General features: G+C 42.4%; 1 protein-coding gene across 5 annotated transcripts; it reads right to left on the reverse strand.

Annotated features, from left to right (window-relative positions):
* Nucleotides 1-947: 947 nt before the first annotated feature.
* On the reverse strand, nucleotides 948-20786 carry msi1b (musashi RNA binding protein 1b). 5 transcript variants are annotated; one of them, XM_069178431.1, is made up of 15 exons: nucleotides 20702-20786; nucleotides 20274-20314; nucleotides 19671-19752; nucleotides 19445-19529; nucleotides 14090-14131; nucleotides 12291-12383; nucleotides 8941-8989; nucleotides 8351-8433; nucleotides 8160-8277; nucleotides 6564-6644; nucleotides 4464-4520; nucleotides 4012-4074; nucleotides 3253-3386; nucleotides 2302-2347; nucleotides 948-2200 (listed from the first exon to the last, which is right to left on the reverse strand). In XM_069178431.1, exons 1-14 carry the CDS (start codon nucleotides 20758-20760, stop codon nucleotides 2306-2308), a joined length of 1029 nt encoding a protein of 342 aa, XP_069034532.1. In that variant the 5' UTR covers nucleotides 20761-20786; the 3' UTR covers nucleotides 948-2200; nucleotides 2302-2305. The 5 variants fall into 5 exon arrangements, with proteins under 5 accessions (XP_069034532.1, XP_069034530.1, XP_069034528.1 ...); XM_069178429.1 differs by having other exon boundaries at nucleotides 948-2195; nucleotides 3253-3407; XM_069178427.1 differs by having other exon boundaries at nucleotides 3253-3407.
* Nucleotides 20787-20842: the final 56 nt, after the last annotated feature.

Consider the following 20842-nt stretch of genomic DNA (forward strand, 5'->3'; position numbering starts at 1 on the left):
CCACTACAGCTGTGTCAGTGTCACGTTTTACATTTAGGAATACAAAACCACGAGTGAGGGTTCGGCACAGATTTCTTAAAATAAAAACCACATCCCTTTCTCACAGATTAGCTCCCTGGTCTCTTGGGTGTAAGTCCACACAGACATACACACACACACACTCCACGGCTGGTGTAGAATGATGTCAAAAATCCTAAACCTTCATAACTATGTGATAAAAATTTGCTTAAAAAATGTTCAACATTTTCTTTTCTTTAAGCAAAATTTGCAAAAAAAAATTGTATACTCTGCTCAGTTCCATAACCCTTATATTAAAAAAAAAAATTTAAAGTGCAAAAAAAAAAAAATCAAACAGGACACACAAAAGTGGAATGTTTTAAAATAATTTATTAGGAATTTTAAAAAGTGTTTTTTTTTTTTCCAAAGGAATAAACATGACAGGAAAAAGAAAATCAGAAAATGTTACAGTGTTGACAAGATTGTTATGTTTCAGTGAAATCAGAATCAAAGTCTGAAATACCATGGTAGCTCACAGTGAGAGCAAGTGTATCAAAATGTAAAACCTGGTATTTTGTAGATCCAGAGTGCTTTGTTCTTAATCTAACATTCGAAGGAAAATACATTATCGTGATCGGCCAGTGCAACATCCTAGTAGCTTTGAAAATAATTGTTTTGGTCTAAAAAAATAGCTGTCACATTGCTACAGTCTGTGACCTCCAGTGGATATGCAGTGATGGATGTGAGAGTGGGGGGCATGACAGGTGAACAAAAGTTAACAAAACCCCAACTTTTCTGTTGGAAAAGCCACCTTTCTAAAAGGTCCAACCATCCACACTTTAACATCGATGTTAATGTAATAATAAAAAAGTCAGATTAAAATTTCACATTTGCAACTGAGGAACAACCCCTTCACCCCCCCACCCCCCCTCCCCCCCCCCCCCCCCCCCAAAAAAAAAATCCAGCACATGGCACATTGGAAGCCAATGTGTACAAAACCATATGACATGCTCACACAAACCTCAACACAACCTGCAGAGGGAATCAGTCCTAAACAGGCTAACTGTGCATGACTGTCCTGCACGCTAGTCCTTCATTTTCCTTCACAAACAATCATCACATATTGAAAATCACAGTTAAAACAACAATATGATAAAGTAAGAAAACAGCATGATTTTTTTTTCCCCTCTCCTGACAGAGGAGTGTTTTCACACCCTTATCTCCCAAAAGTAATAAGTGTTGTTTCAGACTCAGCCTCTCTCCTGCCGAACTCAAAGCTGAAAGTGTTTCATCTCCGAGGCATCTTCTGAATGTCACATGACACGTCATTTGTAAACGCCTGGAGAGAAATGCAGCACATGGCCGGTCTAACATAGACAGACAAACCGAAATGTTCTTGACCTCCATGTGACACAATCATACGTAACAGTCAAGCTTTCCAACACATGAGGATTTCTCCAAAAGCATCCCGCCTCCCGCCTCCCACACACCAAAATGAGCAGAACCCTCCCACCCACAAACCAGTTGTATTTACAATATTTTACAGAATTGTACACCTCATGAGGGCCTACTGTAACTGTGACTAATGACCTCCGTCATCTGACCATTATTAGTGTAACATGTCATTGTTAAAAACCTACCAAGATATACATTTAGCGACACATTTTCAAGAAATAGTATTAATCCCAAATGTTAAAATTCAGTATGAACTAGTGACAAATATACAGGTTTTTTTTCCAGTACATTACAACTCCTGACCTTCAAACAGGCGTCACCCGGGGATTTATCTCCTCCTATCTCAGAGAGATCAGGTTTAAGAGGTCAAATAACCCAATAAAACACAGCCAAAACAGATCATGAAATAACGCAGCCATCACAAAAAACAGCGAGGTAAAACATAACAGAAAAAAAACACCAAAAAATACAGCATCTGAATGTGTTGCTATTACATGTAGTCATAACATTTCTCGCTCCTTCTGTGAAATTATTTTTTTTAAACACTTTTTTTTTTTTTTTTTTTTTATCCAACAAAGTGGAGTTTAGTGAGGTGTCAGTAGAGTCGACGTAGATGTGGCTGACACCAGAGGTGGATTGGGGGGGAAGGTTCAGCCATCCCAGCCGGAGACATGGACTGGACAGAGACAGGCCAGATCAGCTCCAAAGCGGTTTCAACTCCTTCCAGCTCTCAGTCTACAGCTCTGCACTGACACACAAACCAGCCGGATTAACTCACAGGTTGGGTGAAACCAAACAGTCCTACACGTCATACTTTGAAAATGGCAGCGAGCACGAGGACTGACTCACACTCTCAGTGATAGCCGTTAGTGAAGGCCGTGGCAATCAAAGGGCCCTGTGAAAGCAAGCATGCAAGGTTAGAATTCATTTTCACTGTTAGACAATAATGCAGATTTTGAGTTCATCTATTATATGTAAGTAACAACTGAATCTCTGATTATTGTCCTTCTCTCAGGTTATTATAATCCGTAAAAAAAAAAGGTTGTACGGTTGGCTGGAGGTTGCTGTGTCCGTTTCTACTTTTTCTTATTGTGTTATTTACAAAAAAAATGTGTAGATGCAACATCAGCATCAGTGCCTGAAGCTTTTAAAGCATTAGATAAGCAACAGATCATCAGCAGACGGTTAGCTTGGCTTAGCACAAACACTAAAAACAGGCGGGAACAGCGAGCCCTGCTCTGTTGAGGCCTACCAGCACTCTTAATAAAATGTTGTCACTGCAACTGTAAAAAACAACAACTGTTATGTTAAAAACAATGTCATATAAAAATGGTAGATTATAGTTTTTAAAAGGTTTTATGTGAATGACTGTTTTATAGATTGGCGAAGGCCAGCTGTTTCCAGTCTTTGTGCTAAGCTAAGCTAACCAGCTGCTGGGTGTAGCCTTACGGTGCATTCATGAGCTACTGGAAAGTGGGGAAAGTTCAGGCCTCCAACTGGGAAAACTCCCACCAAAATTCCCAGATGCCTGAAAGCATGAGTGAGGTATCAATCTTTTCATCTACTTCAACTTGCAGTGATGTACAGAGTTCAATAAGCTTTGCAGATGCTCTTTTGTCTACATCATCATCTTGTGCCCTCAATTGGAAATTCACTTCAATTTTACAAAAAGAATTAGAAGCCCTGGACTGGATGTAACGGACGTTTCACCTGCAGCTTCAGCTCAGCTATGGCACACACACCCACACACACACACACACACTAATCAAACCCAGAACTCAAGTAGCGATGATAACTCACCCCCAAACTATGGCTGAATCCAGTGCTCGGGGCCGGGCTCGCAGCACTGAGGTAACTGCTGACGGCCGACTCCTGACTGGCGTTTCCATAAAGGTCCGCCATCGGACCCGGGCTGCTCGTACCTAAAAATCCACCTGCGCGAGACGGGGTGGAGCCTGAAAGCAATATAATGATGTCAGATTTCTATTGTTGTAATATCTGCAAATCGAGGGTTCTTAGTTTGATTAAATCACTTCAGGCAGAAAGCGCTTTGAGGGGGGGATGACTTCAACTCGTGCATGTCAGAATCTATGGCTCTGAAGTGTCAGTACCATAACTGTGCTGTGCATCGATTGACCACATTGTATTGATAAATGCTCCATCCTCCCTGTTAAACAATAACAAATGGCCCACTGCTAACAGGTATCTATATTTTAAATGTTCCAGAGACAAAGAAAACGTCACCCACTCTCCGCCATCGCTGCTTCAGTGTCACAGTTAAGAGAGCACTGACTAGATTAAGGGAAAAACACATTAAAATGTAAATTTTCTAACCTATAAGGATTTAAAGTAATTTCTCAAATCTGTCTTTCATTGAATGCGAAAAATAATTTTATGTCATTTTAAGCCACACTAGCAGCACAGTTTGGAGTAAAATGTCTCAACTATTGGACGGATTGCCATTTACCATGAAACCTGTAAAACGAACAACATTCCCGCCGAACTCAGCCGTAATTAGTGCTCATTTTAATTTCTCCATCAACCATCAGATGTTCATACCTCTGACTACTGCGGCGGCCGCCGCCGCCGCTGCCATTGGTCCGTATGCTGTGAGAGGAATGGCTAAAGAGATGGAGAGGAAAAGATCCGGGGTAAACATCCTGGTTTGGAAGCACATGACAGACAACTGTATAACTGAAGGCCTCACTCCAGTGACCGCAGAAAATGTATCAAAATTTCATGTATATAAGAAATAAAAACTGCCAATTAGAGTACTGCAGACTATCATACTAAACATTATTACATCATATAGAAATGAGGTCAGCGGAGGAAGCCTTTAAAACAAACAACTTTCCCCAGTACTGTCAGCAATCCTGCCTCCAGATAGAAACCGAGGAGGACCGACAAACACAAACATGCAAACCAAAGAATGATGAGGTGTTGATGCTAACGTGGCGTGTAGCAGACTGACAACATGCTGCTTGTAAAGTCCAGAGGAGGGACTGACTGACCTGTGAGCTCAGGGGGGTGGGGTGAAGTCAGAAGGGGAGTCCTCTCTAAGTGGAACTCTAAAACAGAAACATCAGAGTGCTGTTGAGACACACACCACCACCGCCAGACACACACAAACACACAAAAGGCAAGGGAAACACCTCAGAGGTGAGGAGGTACAAAAGCAGGGCTCGAGGAATGCAAACAGGAATTAAAGGATGCAAAGACGCTTTGTAGTCCAAAAAGTGAAGCAAAAAAACGATACACCGTAATCATTCTGAAATAGAAAAAAAATAATAATAATAATAAAGCAAGTGATACAATTTCGACATACAAACTTCAATTCAAAGGAGTGCTTTCATCATTCAAAAAGAAAGTGTCAGGTTTTTCTTTGGTGGACGTTTAATTTGGGAATTATGTCCCAGATCAACATCACACCCTCAAACACTCGCACAAGCTAAGCAGACACATTTCCACTCCCTGATATTTACAAGCAGCCCTTTACACTCACAGTGTTTCGTATGCTTCTATGGAAACATGTTTGTATTTGTGACAGTGTGTCTACTGTCAGTAAGCGTTTGCATAAGATACAGTTAAATTAATAAGAGCACTGACATAACCTGGATTCTCCCCTGATTAATTATTCAATATAGGACACCTCTCCATTCAACAACATCTCTACCTGCTGCTCAGTGAATTCGTCCACTTTTACATGCACATCTCTCATCTCATCCTTTGCATCCATGCACGATATTGGATTTGTTTTTTTATATTTTCAACTCTATCGGCTGATTGTCGATGCGGATATTTGCAAAAATTTTCTTCCACCTAATTTCAGAAAACATGAACTCTCTCCTGTAGTGCAATTAACATTCTTATGCCTACTCTTATTGTAATATCAAAATGTTCACATTTACTGAGCAAAAGAAGAAAACTACTACTTATGTTACGTAAAAGATGCCATATTTACTATTTTTCAAATAAAACTGTAATATTCATCCTATTTAAAGTTCCCCTATAACTATGTTTTATTCTTGTTATACAGTTGAATGTTGGAGCTTCACTGATAATTAGAGTGATGTATGTGCAGAGTTTGACACGACTGTAGAAGACTGTTTTCACAATCATTTGCTGAAAGTGCAAAGTTCCTCTGTGCTCATTAAAAATCTAATTTTAAGAGGTGGGCTTACGAGCATGATGTGTTGTGACATCACAAACAGTTTGAAAGCCAATCCTGATCCAATTAAACTCTCACGAGTGTGCTGTGGAAAACTTGAATCCTCCAGTGCACATGCAGAGATGAGACATCTTCTGTTCAACAGTTAGACTTTAGAAATTAAATATAGTTTTAGATTCATTGATATTCAGTCAAATAAAAAAAATAAAAAATGAGTGAGTAGAAGCAGACGTCATTTTAAGGTTTCTTTTACACAATAATTTTTTTTTTTTTTAAAAACTATATCAGATACAAATTAATATTCAAAGTTTTTGTACATACAATTTAAGGCATAAGGGGAGGGAATCTTTAAGCAGCCTCACATGATGTTCTCCCCGAGACAATCCTGACAATCGCTGCAATCAAAGCAATTCTGACCTATTTCACGAGGTGTAAAACAAATAAATAAAATGTAATGTCTTTCCACAGGGATCCTGAAAGTACAACTGTACAGTAATGGCAGCTGACCGAGAGAACATGAATATTTAGACATAATCAAAGCATAATTTTGTCTCCCTCCATATTAGCATAAATGTTCATCTTGGCCTAATATTTAATTTTAAAGTCTTTATCAGCACTGACATGCTGATTTTATCATGCATCCCTATGTATGAAATCTCTGCAGAAAACTGGAGGTTCAAGCTGCTGCAAGTCATTTCGTTTCTTTTAATAATATTAATTTCTTTGATCTCTAAATGTGTGGAGTCTACAGAAGATGCAGAAATGTGCTTTCATTCCATCACAAATAACCAGTGAGCTGAACTCCTTTTACCCAGCACCACACATTTTCAATGGTGAACATTTCGCACCTGCTAACTAAATATGGCTGTGTATTCACTTCTCAGTTACTGTGACAGAAACAACTCGGAGTGTATCAGGAGCAGAGAGTGTGTGTTGCGATTACCAGGGAACTGGTAGGTGTATCCAGGAGTGAGGCCAGCATAGCTCCGACTGGTGTAGGTGGCAGTCTGGAAGCCTGGATAACCTGTGGGAGGAAAATCACAGTGAATATCCGGATCATTGCGATACACAGAGAACGAGACATGCTCAGATGTGGGTGTGTGAGTGTGTGTGTGGGTGTGTGTGTGTGTGTGTGTGTGTGTGTGTGTGTGTGTGTGTGTGTGTGTGTGTGTGTGTGTGTGTGTGTGTTTGTGCGTTGTTGTGCTGCCCCCTAACAGGGAAGCCTTGTACAATCTGTGACATGCAGGTGCATGATATTCTACACCTGTGGTCTGGATTTCTTCACAAGGACAGGGGCGAGCAGCTTACTGTCTTTGTCTTCACTTTCACTCTCAGCAGAGCACATTACACAGATTTCCTTTGTATGTAACCCAACACCCGGAGAGCCAACCTCAACACAGCATTCAGAGGATTAACAATAATGGTATCTATTACAAGCACCGAGTTTACACATGTTTTAATGTTATTTATTTCTCCCCAGTGTGGAGGAAAATCCCTTTATCTGCACTGGCTAATTAAAGAAGTGAAAACACTAAAGAAGTAGTTCTCTGACTGAACAGTAGGTGGTAGCATTGGTGTGGGTTAGATTCAGATAAGCAAACAGGTCCTTACTGCTGTCAATGGATGTTCAAGGGTATGAAAATCTCAGAACTGCTAAAGGGCCAATCCACTCATTTTATACCTGATCTTCAGTAGGTGAAGAGACAGCCTGAGAAAACAGTTGTAAAATGACTCTTTTGGCTCAGCACAAATCTTCCCAACTATTGACAAAAAAGTCCTGGTGTTGTCATGGTGATGTCATCAGAGTTATCACAGCTTGAGCTCCAGATCAACAAATTTTAACAGAAAGTTACAAACTGACAGTAAAAAGTTTGAAGGACGTTTAAAGTCAGGATATTTTTCTCTGATGCTTCTGTTTGGAACTCTCTCTTTTTTATATATATATATATATATTTGTCACTCTTAACTTTAAGGAAATGCAAAACTAAAGTAATAGACGTGATGTGTAAAATTAAAACGTGAAACTAGTTACAACTGCAATACAAAATACTGTATTAGTGTAATGTATCAGACATTATTAAATCACTAGCAGATGAAGAGTGTTACATTTGTCGTATTGAAGAAAATATATTGTATTTGCCATTATGTTACGTATATGTTGTGGTTTTCTTCTGTATCTAATCCGTGAGCAGTAAACTCACAGACACATATCTGGAGCGATGGCCTGCTGTAGCACCAGGGAGCAACTAAAGGTTAGGGGGCCAACATCAGAGGCCATGGATGCTTATCTTTGCCAGTCAAAGGAATCTAACCGCCTTCGGTCCTAAATCCTCTCTTGTCTAAACTCTTCGGTGTAGACAATCTTAGCCACGAGGTGGAGAGTTACAAGCTGAGGTGAGCAGTCTACGTCAGTGGTCAGCTTTCTCCCCATGAAGCGCCATGTGACCTTTAAGGCAGCTGGGTTTTCAGTGCAGGAGTAGTTATTGTCAGGTTCAGGTGTGCAGCCACACGCTTCCTATCCTGATCGATATTAACTTACCGAGCATACCGATGCCCAGCATGAAGGCGTCCATCCCATAGGGCATCACCCGAGAGCGCCCCCTGGCCGAGCCGGTGGGGGACATCACCTCCTTCGGCTGAGCTTTCTTACACTCCACCTGTTTCCAGACAAGACATGAATCAGTGCTCCTCATTTCAACATGACGTTGTGTTATAAATCAAGCCGCTCACCATTTTGTTGTTGATCTCGTGGAAGTGGATCTCGCAGACTTTCTCCACCACATCCTCGTTCTCAAACGTCACAAAACCGAACCCTGATGGGCACGAGGCAAGTTCATGAGTAAAAAAAATAAATAAAATCACACAGTACGGTGGAATTAGACAGTAGGCCTTTTTCTGTCCTGTACTGCAGCTAGTAGTCGGCAGTAATTAGTGCTGTAATAGCCGCTTAACACATTTGCCCCCCTCCCCCCTCTCTCAGTGCTGCTATTCTGCACTCATCCTTTCTTCCCTCCCTTCCTGGCCAGAAGGCCCGGGCAAAGCTGGTAGGCTGTCATAATCGATCAATCCCAGGGTGGGGGGGAGGTGCTTAAGGAGGCTTTATCCTGATCCCGATTAACGGACTGGCTAATTAGACTAGCCCCGTTCGTCTCCTCCAGCTCAGCCCACAGGAAGGAGGCCCGTGGGGGGAGGGAGGTGGATCAATAGACACCCAGCCAGGAAGGAGTGGAAGGAAAAGAAGTGAATCGAGGAAGAGAGGCAGAGGGGAAGGCAGGTACACAGAGAATAAATGGACAGATTGGAGGGTCGGTCCGTCTCACCTCTGTGTCTGTTGGTGGTCTTGTCGAACATGAGCATGGCATCGTCGACCTGAAGGGAGACAAACAAGACCGTTTTTATTTATTTTTTTATATACGCAGTGCTCTCCCTCTCTCTTGCCACACGGCATATTGCCTGACCTCAGCCCTTCTCAAGTTCTGCGGGGAGGCTCAGCAACAGATGGACAGAAAGGAGGGGGGAGAGGGCGGGAGGGCGACTGGAGACGAGCGACAGGTTACAAAGAGGAGGCCGAGGGGGCGAAGGCAGCTCGATATGTTGAAGTACTGTACAACAAGCCCTGGCGCTAAGATGTGGCTAACAGACTTAATGGGTGGCATAAAAAGTTGGGCTATGCGTTTGCTGTTGAACTGCCCCAGTCACAATCCTTCTAACAGAGAGCCCATAATCCCCCTCTCTCCTCTCCAAAGTTTGACGTTCCCATGGCAACTGTACAAAAAGTCCTTATAAAAAAAGCTCGGGCCAACATCAAATATGCTTTATGAATGGTGGGAGAGTGCCAGAGAGACAAAAAGAGGGCCGCAAAGAGAGAAACACTGACGCGAGAAAAGTAGCCGGTCACAAGCAGAAAGGTGAATCCTGTGGGCAGGTGGAGACTCGATGAGAGGGGAGAGCTGATAGCAAGAGGAATAGCGACAGGTGGAGATATGGTGAAAGAGAGCACAGAGAGTTCTGTAAGAGAGGGAGAAAGAAGAAAAAAGAAAAAAGATTGGGTCAAAGTGGGAAGGGAGGAAAAAGAGGAGACAAAGGGAGAGGGAGAGGGAGAACAAAGAGGCCTGGAGGCTTTGTTTGTTGGCACAGTCAGCCATAATTCCTCCTCCTCTTCTCCCTTTGACCTCTCCCTCTGGCCCGGCCTCCCTTTATAGAGCAAAGACACAGGTGTCTATTCTACACACACACACACACACACACACACACACACACACACACACACACACACACACACACACACACACACACACACACACACAGTTTCTTATGTCAAAGTTGACCTACTCTTTCTCTCTATCTCTGCTTTTTTTGTCTTTCCCCCTCTCTCTCTTGTCACAAGCTGACATGTTTATACTCTGGTCTGCACATAAACATTTGGTAAATTAATCTGAGCTCTTGGTCTATAATAAGTTTACTGGACATGGTCCACTGAATAATTTGTCATAGTCACATCAGAGTGTCAGTGCTAGCAGAGAGTGTGTGTGTGTGTGTGTGTGTGTGTGTGTGTGTGTGTGTGTGTGTGTGTGTGTGTGTGTGTGTGAACCCCCAAGGGCAGTTTGCCGACAGAAAGGTCAAAGGTGAGTGAGGAGTGTCAGTGTGAAAGGGGACCTGTTAGTCTTCCTCTTTACTTGCAGCCTGACATTTTGCTCTGCAACTCTCTGCAAAAAAAACAACCCTTCTTTATTTTTGACACTTTAATCAAACAGAAGAAACTCCCCAGATCAATCAGTGATCGAGGAGAGCAAGGGTCAGGAGTGCAACAGCCAGAACACGCTTCATGCTACAGACCCATGATTTACCCAGACTAAACCAGACTTAACAAGGCAAACACACAGACACCCTTACAACCCCACCATGAGCTAAAACCACACGCAGTCCACAGGACGCTATCGCAACATCACAACAATGTCAAACGCCGCAAACAGAGTTGATTGCACACCACTGCTCACCATTTCAAACACCGGGCATTTTAACGGCGTACCGCCAAACAATATTCCCTCTCATCCTTTTTTTTTTTTTCCCCCACCTCTCATCTTCCCTGTTATCCCCTGCCCATCCCTCTCCGCACTCCTTTGTCCTCACCAGGACGGGACACAAAAGGTCCAGTGAGGCAGTCTAATCAGGAACTTCCATGGATGGCTGGAGCCTACATTTCACCGTCCATCCCTCGATATCTCTCCCGGCAAAAATTCATCTCGACGTTATGATTGAGGAGGGAGCACGGAGAAACTGGAGGCTGAACCTTTTGGCACTAAAAAAATAAAGTGCCACGCCGTCGGAAACGTGGCGGCTAAAATGGACTCTTCGCCTCTTTGACTTTGAAAAGTTTCAAGGGCTTCAGGTGCAGAATGACCATCTAAAATTTGCTCAAAAAGTTTGGATGCTTTTTTTTCTTTATATTGTTTGTTTGTTTTGAAGATCCACCAAAAGTGACCCAGCACCTAAATCACACATATTATTGAGCAGTTTCACATTAGAAGACAGAGAAGCGTGAACAATCCCGAAGCGTCCAGTATGCAGATAACTTCAGAACAAACTAACAAAATATTTGTCCAGCTTTGTATAGAGGCATAATGGCCCTAATAATCCCCCCCCCCCCAACCATCCAACGCGCGCGCGCGCGCACACACACACACACACACACACACACACACACACCATCTTTGCCCCAGTTCCCTCTCTTACGCCTTCACAAGCCTCTCTCAGTAAGGCCCTCCCTCACTTGTCAGTGCCTTTGTCAGCTCATCATCTATTCTCTGCCCCGTGCCTTTCACAGTCTTACAAAATATATAAAAGAAACTTGGAAAAAGTTTAAGAAGAAAAATATCTTAAAAATACAAATATATATAAAAAAAATTGAATGATGACTGGTAAGTTTACAGGTTTTTGAGAATTAGTCAACTTGTATTTATTGCTGCTAAACTCCCGAGTTGACCCCCACCCAACACACTCATGCTAACACCCCCCCGAACACCACCTCATCCCTCCTCCTTCAGAACAAAACCCCCTTACCCACAGAATTACTTGGGGACAATGGGCAAGCCAGGTCACCACGGTAACGGGCCAGGAGGGGGTTTGTGGGTAGGAGCAGCTGTTACATCAGATTAATTCAGATTCTGATAATCCCTCCTCCTTCCTCACCATCACCACACACTCACTACAAAACTTTTCTTCCCCCCCTCCTCTTCGAACCTCCCACCCTCCTCTTGCTCCCTCTTCCAGTCCCCCTAACTTCGCCTGCTGCTCCCAGAGCCTCTCCAGCCTCGTTATTTTTTCTCCTTCCTACTCTCCTCGAGCCTTTTCTCTCCCTCCTTTCTCGCCCTCCTCCCCCTCACAGTAACTCCTTCACTTCCAGGCAACCGCTTGACTCAAAGTGAAGTTTTTCTCAGAGAATTCGTGGTGAGTCGGAGTCGGCAGAGATGGTGGGATGTCGTATTACGTGTTTCAAAGCTGTTGATTTGTTTCAGCACCGATTCCACCGAGAAAAACTCATATGAGTCCAGTTTAATGGACAAAATCATCCTTATTTTGATGCTCCTCCACCTTGCAGTTATTTTGTCACAAAATCTTGACAACAATTTGACACCACAGCAACTCCATCGCTCTCTTAAACATCACTTACCTTCCCAAACTGGTCAAAGTACTGCTTGACGTCCTCGATAGTCGTGTTCACTGACAGGCCTCCTACAAAGATCTTCTTGGTTCGAGTCACCAGCTGAAACAAGAGGAGAGGCACCGATGAACCAAGTTCATTAGAAATACATGCATTTGTAGCTCACTATATATATTTATTTTACTTGAATACATTCAGTGTTTGGTGTAGCTGGTAAACAGTACCACATCAGGAATCAAATTACTGCATCCAAAATCAAAACATGTCATTACTTGTCTCACCGCTGCACCTCAATACACTCTCAAACATTAGTACAGTAGTTTGTGCCCTCATATTAAAGTCTAATCGAGTTGGGAAATAGCAGGAAGCTTAATTTTCTTTAGGACCATTAAAACATTAAGTCATTAAACCTTTAAAAACACACCTATTTTTTAGGCTTCTGCTCAAAAATTGCAAAAAGAGTATATCTCTGCAACCACAATAAAAAAAAAATATATATATAAAAAAAATATTTTTAATAATAAAGGGAACATATTTTAATAATAGTTTGGTCCCTGGCCCCCAATTGGGGGCCTCTAGGGCTTAAAGTTCAAGAGATGTAAAGGAAAAGTCATAAAACGTATTTCAGGGTATTACTGCTCCCAATATATTGAAAAAAAAATAACACTTTTTAAACTAGTCAAAAACAAAAAAAGATGATATATTGTTTGAGCAATCAAATCAAAGCTGTTACACTTTTTCCCCAACTAAACTATCTGTAAAGTGTGTGTGTTCTTGGGAGAAGATCACACAGCACATGCAAAGAAGAACTTTTCACTGACTAAGCGTAACTATGTTAAATAAGGATACACGTGTAATATTTGTGCTTCTTGCGTGACTAAATTTGAATAAATGTCACTATTTCCTGCAACGGACACAAACCCAATCCTGTGTGCAGCAAACATTTGACACCTGTAATTATTCTGACTTCTTGCATCACTTTCACTTCCTCACACAGCAGCACAGTTTTCAGCGTTCCTACTTGCGTCCTATAAGTTTGTCTGATGTCAGCAAGCAGAGAAAGAAGTGACTGTTTTTTCTTAGCATTCAGCGAGGAGACAGAAATGAAAATAAACAGGTTTACTCACTGGAGTTCTGTCCAAGTTCTATTACAATATATTAACACTGTGATTTCATAATATGGACAGTTTCCACGACAAAGTGCTTGTTTACTCTTGATCCGACAGTCGGAAACCAAAAGATACTCGGCAAAAAAACAGCAGATAATCAGCTGTGACAAATCAGTTGATTCCATTTCGATCATTTAATTGATTGATTAATGGATGAATCACTCCTACAGTAATGAGCTCCAAAATAAGTACCATACATCTCTTCTCTAAATCCAGCCATGAGTTTGTTTCCATTAGGACAACTGCATCACTGAACACTTAAAAACTAAAATCCATGTTTAGTTCTGTCGAGTATTCGTCTTACTTCATGTTTTTTTGTGTAAATTTGAAACAAACTTAAAGCACAGTTACAAGTAGCATTTAATATGTTGTCTGTCTCAGTGTTAATGTTAATAGAAAAGACAAAGGGCATGACAGGACAGGCTTTGAAATACTACGCAGACGATTAAGTGTGTTAAAAAATACTGCGTGTACTTAAAGTTGTGAAGCTTTTTGTTAACACATAAGCGTTTGGTGATGTCAGCGGTGCTCATGTTCATCAGATTAAGAGGCATTAGCCCAGATAAGAGACCGAAACACTCAACACACACTAACACTGCTGCAAACAATGCACAACAGGAGGGATACGGTTCGACTCACCTTGGGCTGGGCTCTGCGAGGGAATGCGACCTTTGGATCGATCTAAGAAGAGAGGGTACAAGAGAAAGAGAGGACCGGTTAGTGATGTGCCACGACACAGTTAGACCAGCAACCTGCCGCCTTCTTCCCTTCAGCGTACTCTGATATCAGACCCTCATCTTTCAGTCTTAAATAAAGTCAACAATGAAGCTGTAATATATCCCCGTTATCTTCTTGGCCGAGCACGTATTCACCAGTCTACGGTCAAAGCTAGGATGTCAAAGACACCTGTTTTTTAAAGCATGCAATACATGTACCTCTCTGTGCTGGAAAACATAATGACACCATTCATAAATTAGATCACATGCACAGAGCATTTTCAAACCAACACACTTTGTCATCAATACTTTCTTACTGTGCAGCAGACCAGGATCTGACGACTGCCTCTGACTACTAGAGTCTGAACACTCTGCTGAATCTGCTGCTGCTGTTAGGTGTGTGTGTGTGTGTGTGTGTGTGTGTGTGTGTGTGTGTGTGTGTGTGTGTGTGTGTGTGTGTGTGTGTGTGTGTGTGTGTGTGTGTGTGTGTGTATCTTCTAGTGATGTGTGAACTCATGTAGCTGGTCATCATTATGGTTTGATGTCAGACCTTCAAATTGTGTTTGACTAAGAACCAAAGACTCTGAAGGATTGAAGTAACATTTAAAAAAAATATGCAATTTTGGTAGCAAATCAAAACCATCAACGCTATCTTGGTTAAAATCTTAGTTTATAGGATACTCAGCCCTAATGATTAGGAAATATAATTTTTACTATATATACAATATACTGATTTGACAGATTATACTGTGGGGCTTTTACTCTGAATTTTAGTTACAAAAATTTTTACAACAATTCTGGCTGCAACTGATTTTTAGCATCGATTCATCTCCTATTTGCTTTTTTTTTTTTTTTTTTTTTTCTTCAAATAATCAATTAATTATCCAGGCTATAAAATGTAGATTTAAAAAAAAAAAAAAAAATCCCCTTATAGATTCTCCAAAATTCAAACAAACTCAGTTTATAATGATTTTAAACAGAGTAAAGCAGCAAAATCTAATATCCAAGAAACCAAAACCAGTACATGTTCGGCCTAATAGATTACTCAAATGATTAATCCATTGTTCAAATTGTTATCAATTAATTTTCTGTCAATCAACTAATCACTGCAGCATTAGTGGCTGACCAGTGGCTGGTCACTTCAGGTTAGTTCCTGCTCTGCATTCTTGAGTCACACATCAGTAGGTGTGTTTGTGTCTCTGTGCACAACGTGTGTGTGACGTGACTGTCTGCAGGGTTTTTGTATGTATTTGCTTGTGTTTATATTCCAGTAGGTGAATGGTGTTCTATGCACATGCACCCACCACTGATGTGCTTGCACATGTATATAAGCATGCATATATATGTGTGTGTGTGTGTGTGTGTGTGTGTGTGTGTGTGTGTGTGTGTGTGTGTGTGCGCTCAAGGGGAAATGCATGGGAATGTCCAGTGAACCCCTGCCTCTCTCGTCACCACCATGTGACATGTGATCTCCTGGAATCTCACACAGGCACCACAATCACAAACACACCTCACCTCGGCGAGGGGAGCCGGAGGTGGAGGACAAGTGTGTCAGAGAGAGAGTGAGAGAAACGAGGAGGGAGAAGAAGACCGGAGCTGTCAATCACGCCACGCTGACGGCGGATCCGACCAATTTTTGTTTGTTTTGTGTTTGTATGTTTTTGACTTTCTCCACTCATCATCCTGTACGCTTTTCAGGTGATCCGGATCTTCGTCTGTGCTCTGCAGTTCCTTATGTTTACACCCAGGAAAAATAGCAGTACAACTCTTTTGATAATAATCTCAACAATAAAACTACAGAGACAAAAAAAAAAAAAACAGTGTGCCCATTGAATGTCACCCAGGTTAAGATTGGAGAGAGAACCACACCATGCCATGAGGAAGCAATCATAGACAGGCTGTAAAATTGGAATTTGAGACCTCTATATTAGTCTATACTGGTCTAATAGAGCTAAAGAACAACTAGACTACACCACACTGTACTGCTGTTACACTAATAGATGGTGAGACAGTACAGCGCTAAGATTAGTCCGTAACCATGAGAGGGTAGAGTTGAACTACAGTAGAGAGCTAGAGCCTCTATGGTAAACCACATGCGTTTACCACAGTCATTTCTGATAAAAGTCGACATCACCGCAAGTCTTTTCTTTTTCTTTTTTTTTTTTACTTTCGTTCTAGAGAGCAGAGTAAGAAGACTATAGGCTAAAACTGGAGGATCAGATGCAGAGTCTACTGTTTAGTTTCTATGGTGGCTAGACTACTCTGATAGTCACCTCCGGTCACCAACCCTCCTGATGTCCAACACTCCTGTGCACATTCAAAAACAAACAAGACACACACACACACAAACAAACAGAATCAAACACATGGCAGCACACAGCACATCCGTGGGGGGAGGAAAGTGAGGACGTTAAACAGATAAAGTGGCCGTGTTCATGGATCCTTTTTTTTTTTTCGTAGACCAAAATGAAAAGATATGTTTAAAGTTCCCCCATTTGCACAAAGATGTGTCTTGACTTATTGTGACTTCACTTGTATGTTTGCTTTCACATTTATCTACTGAAGAGGGGGTGGGGGGGGGGGTCATGTTTCTTCATACTTACCTAAAACCAGACTTTACATACAAGTCAATCAAACCAATCGTAGTCCAACATTGAAACTTTTAGTGCACATACCCTGAGATTGGACTTTGTTGTGCCAACAACAGTTAGTTTTGAAACATAATTAATTGCACTTTCATAAATTTGGGCTTTTTTAACTTTACTGAGATGATTGAACTTTTTGTGGAAAAACAACATCGGACACAAGTTATTATTCCATGCAGAGTATTTTTTGCGTCATGAACACTTTCTTCTATATAAAGACATTTGAAAAGCCTCAAAGATGCCGTTCGGAGAGAGGTCTAACCTCTCTGCACTTACAGCAAGGTAACAGGGAAAAAGCTGAACATAATTCCAAGAGAGGTTTATGAAATCAGGGCAATCCCCTTTGACCAACTATGCAACAGTTGGCTGAGCGTGCAGCCTGTCACAGCCTGAGCTGGGAACACACTTAACGCAACATGCCGATTGGGCAGCGCTCAACATCTCTGAGGAACAACTCAAGCTTGTTGACTCCAATCCTATTAGTTAGCAGAGCCATAGTAATCACAGATGGGGTCATCCTGCACCCCCTCCCTTCTGTCTTTCCACTCGGGCCAGTATGGAAATGGTTAAGGGGGTCACAAATATGCCCGATGCAACTGCAAGAGCTGTGTGACTTTGTTGTAAAACTCTCCACGGTGCACCTCGGAGCTGCAGCTGAATGGAAACTTTGTCCCACAAAGGTGCAGTTTGCATCGGCCGTTACAAACTTTACAGATAGCAGGAAGCCGGGAGGGCACCCAGAGGGGCAACTAGCCGAGCAGCAGTTATATAAATCACAGTAAAACCTGCCTACTTGTTCTGGTCAAAACCAGACTGCATCTGTCCTTCAACACAATAAGTACCAATAAATTCCTCTGCGGCACTGTATTTGCTCTTTAGCCTTTCTGCTGTGCAAAGCTCTGTTAATTCCAGTGCTGGAGCGGTTCAGTCGGTCACAGCATGGCACATTCTTTCTGTTGCCACTGGAGAACTTTTCTCTCCCCTCTCTAACAGGATAACCTGTCTGCATGAGAGAGAGAGGGAGAGGGGGGCAGGGTGAGCGGTCTAAAAAGCCTACTCTACTCACCATCCAACCCCTGTGGCTGATCACTGAGCCCTCTCCACGCCAAACACACACTCGCCACAGCCCTAACCCAACGCCACCGACACACCCAAGACGTGCCAGCCCCATGGGGCCCCGCCAGGGCCCACGAGGCCGTGCGGAGATAACACATGCACATGTTAAAAGGAAAAAACATACTTAAAAAAAAGAAGAAGAAATCATCGTCTATGAAGTCTGCGATGAATAAACGTAATAAGTGGCTTATTTGGAGAGGCGACGCGAGGATAAACTGTCAGTAGCATGACCTCCACTCCCTCTGAGTGGTTATGCAGTCTTGATTTCTGGTTTCCAAGAAATGATTGTAAATGATGTGCATTGTTATCTTTTTCTTTTGTGACAGAGCCATTCTTCAACTGTGGAAAGGGGGAGGGGGGGTCACTATGGAAACAAACCCCATGGCGAGTTAGTGGCGTCCAACCATGATGGCGCTACTTGTCATAGCTGTCGTGCCTGCAAGTGACACTACAGCAGGGCACTCGGGAAACTAGAAAAAAAAAAAAAAATACTAGAAACTAAATTCAGTTTGACTTCTCTATCAAACAACTTCAATCCTCTTTAATCTTGGATTCATAATAACAGAAATGTATCATTTCCTTGTAACTTTTTACAGCAAACAACCTGTTATTTTTTTCTTCTATTTTTCCTTCTCCACCAGCTCCACTTATCCTCCAAAGATTCGAGAAGGTGCATCGCACAGAGCACAAAAGGGGAAAGAAGAAATCGCCTCCCCTCATTTCAATACAGTCACTAACCCACAGCCATCACCACTCCCACTGAGGAGAGAGGCGGGGGCACTGGTCCCTATGGCGACCAACGGGCCACATTGTTCCCAGACCGGCCCACATTCATTACTGACAAAAAAGACACTCACACACACACACACACACACACACACAGTCACACACACTCTGCAACACAGGCGATTAATACATTTCAAGTTACGAGTCACACAGGTGAAAAGCGGGGCCTGAATGCATCATGCTGACTTTATCATCAGGCGCAGTTTTATTCCCTCCTGAGATCAACAGGAAGCTCACAGGAGTTGGATTGTTGCTGCTTCACACCTTGATGGTTTCAGGTTGCATTTGCTCGTTCCAATGAGAAATTCCTTTTTGGGGTCAATTCGACCCCTTGGGGACCAAAAAAAAAAAAAGCATAAAGAAAGTTCCCTCCTCTTAGAGGCCAAATCAAAGATTGGCGGTGAATGCAACCCTGTCCACTTCCCCTTGTTTCTATGGAAATTAACATTGGGTAACATTTTCCTGCCTGTTTGGCGACAGAGAGGAGAGAGAGAGAGAGAGCACTTTCTCTCATGTGTCTCCACCGTCGACTTTATCATGTAACGTGCTCACATCCGAGGTGCGGCGGCGGACACGGACATGGTTTGAGGGGAACATCAGATTTGTGGAACCTCAGTAAACACACTCAAATGTAGCAGTTACACCTCTCTGGCGGATTATTGGAAAATCCACTAATCAAACACTGAGCAACGGGATTAGCCGGAGGTGGGAAGTAAATACAGAGAACTCACTGTTTTGGAGTCCAACTCGTGCCTGGTCTGGGCCAAAACTTTATCCACGCCGGCCTGATCAACAAAGGTGACGAATCCGAACCCTCTGCAGACATCAGGAGAAACAGGTATTACTGACACAGGAACTGATGTTGACATGTAATGATATATTATGAGCAGCGCGGAATCGCGGAGGTCAGATAAACTTTCAGGTCCGGCGGAGAAGCCGGGCTCACATCTCCCTCACCTCGAGCGCTTAGTAACCGGATCTCGCATCACCATACACTCCTTCACTTCGCCGTACTTGCAGAAGTACTCCTTCAGACCCTCTGGGAAACAAAACAAGGTGGAAGGAAGACACATTCACGCATGAAACAAGAGGCTAACAACTTTTTGATGAAAAGTTAGAAAGGAGTTAGACAGCAATGAGTGAATCTGCTGAGATTTATTTTTCCAAAGTTGATATATTTTTTGAATAAATCTGTCAAACGTAAAATGAGCATGACTCAAAACACTTAAAATTAAAAAAATAATTCCAACTAAAACTCCTCACCTTATTACAACCTGAATAATTTAAATTCAGCCCTTTTTAATGAGCTTTTAAGAATCACTCATTTAGATTTATATATTATTCTATGGTAGTTCTGAATGGGTGCATTCATTCTGGAGCAGGTTTCATATGTAACATTCAAAAACAGAGAAAAACAAATAAACAATTTCAACGTATGCAGACAGAAATACGAAGATATACAGCTTTTCAAATAAGTTTCTATTGGTTCAACTAATCCATGCCAGGCTTTTTAAAGTCATGGTGGCCTTTCAGGAGAGCTAGTAGTGGGGAAAGATTTACCTTGTGTTGTTTGCCAGCTGAGTCCACCTATGAACATTTTGCTGCGAAAAAAAAAAGAGAAAATATTTATATTTACAGAGTCAACAAAAGAGGATTCAGTGAGTTTAACGTTTAGGCGGCTGCACAGTAATGAAGAAGTTGTTAAAAGGGTAATCCTGGAGCTACAGACAGATTTTCAGTGTATCATCTCTGATTTTACATGAGCTCTGTGTGTGTGTGTGTGTGTGTGTGTGTGTGTGTGTGTGTGTGTGTGTGAGAGAGAGAGAGAGAGAGAGTCTGGCTGCAGACCAGAATCCCCGCGCAGAATAGCAGGTTTGTTTCTGAGGTGTGTGTGTGTGTGTGTGTGTGTGTGTGTGTGTGTGTGTGTGTGTGTGTGAGCACACAGGGACGAAAGAAAGTTTTTAAAAAACTGAAGTTTTTTCCGTTACCAGGGGTCGTGCGGGGAGTCCGTGGTGGACAGGCTGCTCTGGCTCCCTTCCGTCTCCATTCCGTGTCCTTGCGGTCTGTGACTGAGCGCTGTGTGTGTCCGGGCCGAGCCGTGCGGGGAAACAGGCGGAGAGTGAGTGAGA

Source organism: Embiotoca jacksoni, unplaced genomic scaffold (genome assembly GCF_022577435.1).
Source record: "Embiotoca jacksoni isolate LCO1_2020_lvr unplaced genomic scaffold, fEmbJac1.0.p SCAF_8, whole genome shotgun sequence".
Lineage (NCBI taxonomy): Eukaryota > Metazoa > Chordata > Actinopteri > Embiotocidae > Embiotoca > Embiotoca jacksoni.

Bases quoted from the DNA above. Each gene is read 5' to 3' on its own strand.
- msi1b (XM_069178429.1), bottom strand. From the start codon at position 20,760: ATGGAGACGGAAGGGAGCCAGAGCAGCCTGTCCACCACGGACTCCCCG. The intron at 3,408-4,011 runs GTATGAACATCT...TATTGCTTTCAG, and splicing joins GGCCGCCGCAGTAGTCAGAG to GCTCCACCCCGTCTCGCGCA. The intron at 2,348-3,252 runs GTGAGTTATCAT...TTGCTTTCACAG, and splicing joins GATTCAGCCATAGTTTGGGG to GGCCCTTTGATTGCCACGGC.